Consider the following 10,350-nt stretch of genomic DNA (forward strand, 5'->3'; position numbering starts at 1 on the left):
TGACGTAATGACCGGAAACAATATCAACAAGAATGACGTAATGACCGGAAACAATATCAACAAGAATGACGTAATGACCGGAAACAATATCAACAAGAATGACGTAATGACCGGAAACAATATCAACAAGAATGACGTAATGACCGGAAACAATATCAACAAGAATGACGTAATGACCGGAAACAATATCAACAAGAATGACGTAATGACCGGAAACAATATCAACAAGAATGACGTAATGACCGGAAACAATATCAACAAGAATGACGTAATGACCGGAAACAATATCAACAAGAATGACGTAATGACCAGAAACAATATCAACACGAATGACGTAATGACCGGAAACAATATCAACAAGAATGACGTAATGACCGGAAACAATATCAACAATACAATGACATCATTACAGGAATCAATGTCAACAATGTTGACGTAAGAGTTAATAACGTTTGACAACCTTTTATAATACCAACAATTGTAAGATTTCAGTAAGAATTGTTTTAATTGACGAATAGGTTAAAATGAAGTGCATATATGTAAACAGGTTAGATATTTCTCCAATGAAATACAAAAATGAACTTCCTGCGGTAACTTTTATCAAATACATGTTAATACAAGATACCTTTAGCCGTTAAGCTACATCAAACAATTAGACTCGTTAATCAGACGATGAGCAAAGACTCGTTGTACGTTAAAAAATATACAAGTTTTCTTCAATTACCGTCAAGATAGCATTGATATAAAAAAAATATTAAAAAATTATCAGAATTCATAAAAACAACTTTTATCATTTAATAGTACTCACAGAGAATTTCGTGATACAGTTACAATCTTGGCCTTTGACCCTAAATGTACGTCAACCCCACTGACATATCTTTCCTCGACTCGGGGTGTAAGGAATTAGCATATGGAATAATCTTCTTCCACATGACACCACCCGGGGACGTACACGTATACATATTTTATATTTAGAGCTGACAGGTTATTAGAATTATTGCCACTGATCACTTTCATGATTTCATCAAATTTCTGCATTATTATGATAATTACATTATTATCAGTAAGAATACCAAAGGAGATTTTGTATCTATTTTTTAAAACAATTCGCATTAAAAGTCCTGTATATCTCGATCCCACCATAACCGTTTATATTACATACGTCTCTGATCACATGTATGTTTGTGTAACACAGGCTTCAACACAGAGTTGGAACCTATAGTCATATCGTTGGTTAATCGTATGGGTATCTAATAATAGTCACAGGTAAAAAATGATCTAACTAAAATCAGTATTTTATTTATAAAGTTCCATAATCTTTAATTACAAAATAATATAAAATTTAAATTTTTAGGTATTATCTGCGGATCATATACACAGAAATACTGATTTTTTTTTATGATATTTTTAATTTAAAAAAAAAATCAGTTTAATATACCTATTAAGCTTACAAAACTTGATAACTTGATTCTGGTGTAATGTTAATGTGTGTGTACACGTGTATGTGTGTATAACATGTATAGCTCTATCTCTTGTATGTGTGTATTACATGTATAGCTTTATCTCTTGTATATGTGTATAACATGTATAGCTCTATCTCTTGTATGCGTGTATTACATGTATGGCTCTATCTCTTGTATGTGTGTATTACATGTATAGCTCTATCTCTTGTATGTGTGTATTACATGTATAGCTTTATCTCTTGTAGGTGTGTATTACATGTATAGCTTTATCTCTTGTAGGTGTGTATTACATGTATAGCTTTATCTCTTGTCTGTGTGTATTACATGTATAGCTTTATCTCTTGTCTGTGTGTATTACATGTATAGCTTTATCTCTTGTCTGTGTGTATTACATGTATAGCTTTATCTCTTGTATATGTGTATAACATGTCTAGCTCTATCTCTTGTATGCGTGTATTACATGTATAGCTTTATCTCTTGTCTGTGTGTATTACATGTATAGCTTTATCTCTTGTAGGTGTGTATTACATGTATAGCTTTATCTCTTGTATATGTGTATAACATGTATAGCTCTATCTCTTGTATGTGTGTATAACATGTATAGCTCTATCTCTTGTATGTGTGTATTACATGTAAAGCTTTATCTCTTGTATGTGTTTATTACATGTATAGCTCTATCTCTTGTATGTGTGTATTACTTGTATATCTTTATCTCTTGAATGTGTGTATTACATGTATAGCTTTATCTCTTGTATGCGTGTATTACATGTATAGCTTTATCTCTTGTATATGTGTATAACATGTCTAGCTCTATCTCTTGTATGCGTGTATTACATGTATAGCTTTATCTCTTGTATGCGTGTATTACATGTAAAGCTTTATCTCTTGTATGTGTGTATTACATGTAAAGCTTTATCTCAGGTGTGTGAATAGTTTGCCTGAGTTAGTATTGTTTGATAACATAATTATAGAAACATGCCGGGATAAACAATGCATCAACAGTTTGATAACCTCCGCCTTACCCCCGGCTTTTCAATAACTTTACAATAAATATGTTTGAACCGCGGACTTACATGTTTGAACTAATAAAGTTTAAATCAAATCAATATAATGACCAACATTATAATTAAAACAAATAAAAGAAACCCCGCTTTAATATGTATTCGTAACCCGTGGCCCCCGAAGTGATCTTTTCGTAATATTTTGTACCCTCGCACTCATGAAAAAAAATTGACAGTGATTTATCGAGAAACGATCGAATAACAAGCTCATAAATTAATAGATCCTATCCCCTGTTAACAATTTTAAATGATGACATATTTATGGTCTATTGGTAATTATATATATATATAATATTCTGATTTCGTTATGTGTTGGACGGTACACGTGTACTTAGATGAACAAACAAGAGCTATTTTTATCTCTGATAAATACTATCTCCTGTTGTGAATTTCTGCTAACAATTTAGACAACCCAGGCGTTTTCTAGAGGTCGATATCGGCTGTAAATGACGAAAACATGTGCTTTCACCGTGATACCCATGTTCACAGCTGTTAGCTGTGTGTACCGTTATAAAGTTTGTTATAAGGCCATGTGCCGGTCTTAAAATAGTAACATAACGGTGCTACCCTATGACGTAGGCAAAGTACAGGGAGTAACATTATCCAACCGAGGAATACTAGCCAATCAAAACACTACACATTTAGTTTATCCGTGAATAAAGCATTTGGGCCAACCTATTCCATTCTACCGGCCATCGCCCGAAATATTTTAAGTAACCAACACCGTCCATCGTCAGGGCGTTTGTATATCGTTTCTGTGTAAAAAGAACAAAAAAATGCAGTAAACCTGCTCAAATCTACTGACGTTTTACATAATGAGCACAGTTTATTTTTAGCGGCCCTGTCTGAACTCCCCTACAAAGTCGATTCGTCCACTGTACCTTACACGGTGATCTGCTTTGGAGCGTTTGTCGAGGTGAAGTGGTTTACCCGAACACCAAGGAAAATCAAGCTAGAAATTGTATGTTTCTGGCTTGAATTTTCGTTTCTTTCACCAATATTTCATTTTGGGATATATTTGGGGTCAAGGGTCCATTCACAGGATAATTTTACATGAAGTGAGGGTGATTTTTCGTGAAATTTATACTTAAACATTCGGTGCAATGGAATATGCACATACAAAATCGTGTGAGGAAGTGTTAGAATACTTCAATGTTGAAACGGACGGTCTATCGGAGGAACAAGTTAAAACAAATACAGAGAAATACGGTCCGAATGGTGAGTACAAATTTCATTTATTGAGTCTCGAATCGCTTTTAATCGGAAAAAATATGCGAGCTCATTCGCGTGTCGATCACGTTGACTGCGTGTAAGGATCGCCATATTTGATAAGTGCAGATAAAAGCAGTCGATAAATTAAAATGAAATACATCCAAATATCATATTTAATTACGATAGATCATTACTAACATCAACATACCAACGTATACATCATTTCTGGATATATTAATAAACTTTTCCTTTTTTCTTTGCAGAACTACCGACAGAAGAGGGTAAGTAAAGAATGGAATTTTATCGGTGGATTGGTGATGTCACACTCTTCTCGTGCACAGGAGTGATATATCGGTGATTATTATATATTCAGAGGACCTTTATTGTTTTCCCCAGGTAAACCACTATGGGAACTGATCCTAGAACAGTTCGACGATCTATTAGTGAAGATTCTGTTGCTAGCAGCTATAATCTCATTTGTAAGTATGCTTTGATGTCTTAATTTCCAATGTCAACAAGACACGTGGATGGTTATTATGTGATTAATCTTGAGTGAATCATTATCAAGCCTTGTGATGTATGCATATATATATATATAATATATTATACCAGGTATACAAACGGGTCTTTTAAACATCTGCACCCAGGAAGGAGGTAAAGCATCTAAAGATGGAAGTTAGATAAAAGGATTAATGATTGCACAGCCTAACATGTGTTTGTAATTTGTGATCAATAATGATTCTACCTAACCTCAAATTCGAGAGATGGATTCTATGGCAACCAAGAGAGTATTTCCAGATTGAGATTATTAATATGGAAAGAACTTTGTCTGGGATGTGGGGGTGACTACAGTACAGGGTAGGCTAGCGCTGGGATCAATGAATTTGTGTAACAAGATTCGTCTGGAATTATTTTCCTTGTATGAAAGTGATTTTGGTGTGTGATTAATATAATGCACATAAGAAAAGCGTCTACAGTGTTACATAATGACACTTGTGTATAAATATAAAAGACAAGTTGGACAATCTAGACTAAATTTCTGCCATTCTTGCAGTTCACTTTATATCCTCAAGATCAAGACAAAACCTTTCTACAGTTCTGCGAAACAAAATACATACAGAATAAAACTTCCCCAGCCCAGGAAATAGAACTGTTTTGAAACACGTATATACATTGATCCAATTTTCCCTGCTCTGAAATATTATACCTAATAAATCTTAATTAGACCGAACTTTCCCATATGATAATAAAATTGTCAAATTGATAGATATTTCTCCAATCATATGGACAGTTTTCATTACAGAAAATGTATATCATGCCATGACAGTCTTCCTTCAGTGTATAGTTTACTAGTGGACAGGATGCTGTCGATTGTCTGTAAATGCACATGTGTTACAGTATATATTTATACAATATATATATATACCATTAGGATCCAGTGTTATATGGGATTTTACCGTCTATATTACTTTTTTGACCCATATATTAATATACACTTATACAGTAGAATAATACTCTGATATCCTTTAATGTTTTTGTTTGTAAGCTATATGAAACGAACCACTGAAGATAAGTCATTGAACTTCATCAATCATATACTGTACATGTCACTCACTGCCCGACAACTTATAAATGATGTACTGGTAATTTATATATATAATGTCCACAGGTGTCAATCACCTTTTTAATGATCAAGGGCAGTACTGTAAAGGTCATTATGGTCACAACAACGTCTGTTAACTGAACCTAATTAGCGTGATTCAACTGTATCGGTACTTAAAAGAAAAGCATTTGATAATTACTTTTCAAGGTCAAAGTCAATTATAGAACTCATTGGTACATTTATTGTTTAGTTTACAGTTAGACCATGATAATCCAGCCATCTTTGTTCCCCATGAAAGAACCAAGATAGTGAGATTCCTGGAATAAAACAAATTTAAAGAAAAAGCCCAATAACACTGTATGGATAGTGAAACAACTAGGTTATAATTAGTGGTGACAGGATTGCAAGACTAGGCTATATCAAGGAGAGGTAACTGATCTACCAATTGGAAATAACCTAATTCCTATGCATGGATCATCTCAACTTTGTCAATGTTACAAAATCAGAGATCATTTTACCATAGTAGCATCTCATTTTTTGTATTAAAACACATTGATTTGATAACTTTTCAGTTTTCCGAAGGAATAGTTTACTGCGTTAAACTCGGAAAATGTGTGAAATTACTGACACCTACAGCTATTTCACAAAATAATAGTGCAGTACTCAGGTATGTCCTAGTAGCTTGATATGAGTAAAAGCAAAAAGTCTGCTGATTTCATAAGTTAAAAGATGACCATGAAAAATTGAGTCCCTCCTAAAATTAAGCATGAAAACACAAAAATGTCTTTTTTCATGGTCATCAGCCCTTTTTAATGGCTCTATGTTATGAGGTCAAAGATAATCCTGGAGGGGGCCAATTTTCTTTTAATTTTACATAGAATGGCCCCTCTTAATTTGGATATTGACTAAAAATTGATGAAAATGACCCACTGCTCTCGAATTCCAGGATTTCCCCTGTCAGGTTGTCATATATAAAATCCCACCACAGCACCAGGCTCTAGCTTACAGCGATATAAAGCTGAAGCAAGATGTACGTGTATACATCTTCTGTAGTGTAGTGTTGCATCAGTTTTAAATGCCTATTTGTGTACTGAAATAGCAGATTTACAGTCTATAGCTAGGCTGTTATAGCTAGCAGTCCACATTCCCACGGACTTGTTTTATCAAATCATCTCAAGGCAGCTTTCCTTTACCAAAATTAATTGTATTTATAACACAACTTTTCTCCAGCAGGTCATGATTCGTTATCTTTTTTATCACGAGTCTAATCAAAGTGTCAGTTTATAGTTGCAATAATTATTGCATTCCTGAACATGATTCACAAATATTTTGAAAGTATTCAAACCAAGGTATTGTATTGTATAGATATGGTACCAACACTTCAGGTACAATACACAGCCCCAATGAATTCCCTTGGCTTGCAATCCTGATATAACTTCTGAGGAATGCGCTAGATGTGGCATTTGTGTGTGTACACATGTACCTTTCTGGTGTGTGATGCATCATAAGCCTCCCTAAAACACACAGTAAGACATTGACCTTTCCAAGCCGACCCTGTTCACATGATAACTGGATGCAGCTGAAGTTTCTCCTGACTGGCAGATCTGCTGTGGTCGGGATCTGATGAGCAACCTTGCTAACAGCTTTTGTTTGATGGAAAACAGCCAGTATAAAGGGTAGCATTAATTAGCTAGCAGATGAAGATATCGGATAGTGTCTATGTAGTACAGTATAACCACTCCAACAAAAGGCCCAGGCTGAGGGAACCCTTCAGGTTTCCTCTAGAGATGTCTCTGCATGTATATAGGTATTACAGTAACCTGACCCCCCCAGCAGGTAAACATAACAATAGGCCCAGGCTGAGGGAACCCTTCAGGTTTCTAGGTATTACAGTAACCTGAACCCCCCCCCCCAGCAGGTACACAGAACAAAAGGCCCAGACTGAAGGAACCCTTCAGGTTTCCTCTAGAGATGTCTCTGCATGTATATAGGTATTACAGTAACCTGAACCCCCCCAGCAGGTAAACAGAACAAAAGGCCCAGACTGAGGGAACCCTTCAGGTTTCCTCTAGAGATGTCTCTGCATGCATATAGATATTACAGTAACATGACCTCCCCAGTAGGTAAACATATATAACAATAGGCCCAGGCTGAGGGAATCCTTATGGTTTCCTTTTGGAGTGGGCTGAGGGAATCTTTCAGGTTTCCTCTGGAGGTCCTTAGCTTTCCTCTAGAATNCCCCCCCCCCCCCCCCCCCCCGAGCAAGTGCAAAACCGAAGGGAAGGGAATCCTTGTTTCCTTAAGAGATTCTCCTCTTTCTATGGATCAGAGTACTCTTTAACACTTCGGTACCTGCAGATATACTTCAGTCCATGTATATATCTCTACTTAATGCCAAAAACAATTTAAAAAGAAAGACACTATGAATCCTAAGTTTATAATGATATTGTCATACAGACATATTTGTTTGTTCAAAGGGTCATTAATACAAAAGCATGCTAATTTAAAAATCGGTTAATGTTGGTAATTACCAGAAACAAGTATTTTTTAATACCGAACTCTAACACCTGTCCCATCCTTCCCCCATAACAATAAAGAACCCTGACATNCCCCTTCTTGCCCCAACATGCTCAGTACTGTCTACCCCCTTATGAATCAACACCTGTCCTGTAGCTAGTAGTACCAGTACGATATATTATAGGGTTACAAAAACATGTGTCGATGCATGTTTCCAGTAACTCCAGACCTTAACTTAAGTGCTTATACCAAGAAACTCTGGCAATAAATCTGTTCAGGACAAGGTCAATGTATATGTTCATTGTGAACAGGTAGGGTTCATTTTTTTTTTAATGCTTTGATAAGATTTATATGGGGATGGCTTATTATGCTCTCTGAGTTTTGAACAAATACAAAGATGTTTTATTGTTGGAGTCAAGGAAACGTCTCCTTGCAAGTTGCACAGCACAATATAATGTAAGCAGTTAAGATATTTTTTTAGTGAGATTTGTCTTGTAATTAGTTTAAGGCCAAATGATATTATACATTTTATAGGTGTGTTTCCTATATCTCCTACTATATATATTGGGCAAAGAAGTATATACATCATATTACAAGAAGATAGAACTGATATATACATCATATTACAAGAAGATAGAACTGATATACTCTAATTGAAAATATAGATATTATATAAAACCAATAGTCCCCTCTATATATGTATACCTGCGTTTGAAAGCATCCTCCCATCCTCCAGCATTTTATAGCCGAAATTCAGATAAATTCTCTCGTTCAAACATTCAGAATCCCCCAAAAGCATTTCAAGATGATATGTTCATAGTTTGCTAAAACTTTTAAAATTGGATTTTATTACAAATTATAATAACATGCATTTGTGAATAATTTATTGATCGTTTTGGATGATACATACATTCATGTAAAAAGTTTATAAAATCTTAGTGTTTTGATAAATTGATAATATATTTATATAAGTATGTACATGTAGGTAGGTATATATATGGGGCAAAGAAGTAATTCCAACAGTGTGGACAAGTTTAGGTTGTCAAGTTTTCGGAGCGATCCGCTCCTTTATCAAGACACAGTGAAATATATATATACCTACCTACATACATGCACTCAAAACCTTGAGTGAATGACCTTAATTTGCTGTAATAGGAGGTAAACATTATAAATCCAAACCGTACGAAATTTAAACATCAACTGTCATGACACAACATCAAACCATCTTGTTAAAAAATGATTTTATCAGTCTTGTCCGTCATATTTGTTTGGTTTTCAAATCAAGATCACAGTCACTGAAAAGCATGTTCTGGTTTGGTGATCAAAACATCATGCTTGGGATTAAGTTCCGCGTCCGTACGTCATACGTGTATTCTAAATGTATACATGTCATCAGAATCATGTTTACCTACGTGGTCACTTCATTGTGCAGCCTGCAGGCTTCAGTTGTATATGAACTATAAGCTAGTACGATGGCTATACAAGGCAAGTCTGTGATTATAGTTTAGAGACCATTCAAAGGTTGAGGCTGTGTACGAGATCAGACTTAAGCTTGGAGTATTTAGATGTATTTATAATAAATTGTACAACTTGTGTGTACCACGTACGTTTACATTTAAAGGTCTTTGTTAGTTTGTGGTCTATATCTTTGCTGTTATTGGGTCTCCTGTGACATAACATAATCCACACAGCCCTTATCAATATGATATAATGGTAATAGTGTTTTATTTACTAGTTGCAATGTACATAGCCAAAATAAGTGTCATGGGTGAGTCATAGATATATATAGCATAGCCCTTTGAAGTTGGCAAGGTTTTCTTTTAAAAAGTGTCTTTACCAAATTTTGACCTTGTGGCTACAGACATAAAACAATATCAGTATCAATATTTGAACTGCACATATTATTATACAGTGCTTAACTCCACAACATAATAAATGACTTTATTCAAGAGACATTGTGTTTATATTTCCCGCATCCAAAAATAAAATCTGAATATAAATTGTGTGGTAGCAGTGGATACATGAATGCTGATATATTGTCAATAATATTGGTTTGTATTACGCTAATACATATATGTAGTTGTTGATACGCATGTTTTGTTGCGAGTCTTGTTTTGTATATACGTATTACACAGACATGACTTGGTTTGTATATATACATATTATACAGACATGACTTGGTTTGTATATATACGTATTACACAGACATGACTTGGTTTGTATATACGTATTACACAGACATGACTTGGTTTGTATATACGTATAACACAGACATAACTTGGTTTGTATATACGTATTACACAGACATGACTTGGTTTGTATATACGTATTACACAGACATGACTTGGTTTGTATATATACGTATTACACAGACATAACTTGGTTTGTATATACGTATTACACAGACATGACTTGGTTTGTATATATGTATAACACAGACATGGATTGGTTTGTATATATACGTATTACACAGACATGACTTGGTTTGTATATA

General features: G+C 34.7%; 1 protein-coding gene across 8 annotated transcripts in view; it reads left to right on the forward strand.

Annotated features, from left to right (window-relative positions):
- The first annotated feature begins 3,268 nt into the window (after positions 1-3,268).
- The window catches only part of LOC110462070 (calcium-transporting ATPase sarcoplasmic/endoplasmic reticulum type-like), an 88,111-nt gene continuing 81,029 nt past the window's right edge, over positions 3,269-10,350 (forward strand). For 6 of the 8 annotated variants that reach the window (XR_002464230.1, XM_021515901.1, XM_021515914.1 and 3 more), the window contains exons 1-3: positions 3,628-3,742; positions 4,000-4,017; positions 4,133-4,215. Coding sequence is in view for 6 of the 8 variants with exons in the window: in XM_021515901.1 (XP_021371576.1) it covers positions 3,628-3,742; positions 4,000-4,017; positions 4,133-4,215 (216 nt within the window). In the remaining 2 variants the exon portion in view is untranslated. Of the gene's footprint in view, positions 3,743-3,999; positions 4,018-4,132; positions 4,216-10,350 lie in introns of all 8 variants that reach the window. The other 2 variants (XM_021515872.1, XR_002464232.1) reach the window with 2 other exon arrangements.

Source organism: Mizuhopecten yessoensis, unplaced genomic scaffold, assembly GCF_002113885.1.
Source record: "Mizuhopecten yessoensis strain PY_sf001 unplaced genomic scaffold, ASM211388v2 scaffold1425, whole genome shotgun sequence".
In the NCBI taxonomy this organism is placed as follows: domain Eukaryota; kingdom Metazoa; phylum Mollusca; class Bivalvia; order Pectinida; family Pectinidae; genus Mizuhopecten; species Mizuhopecten yessoensis.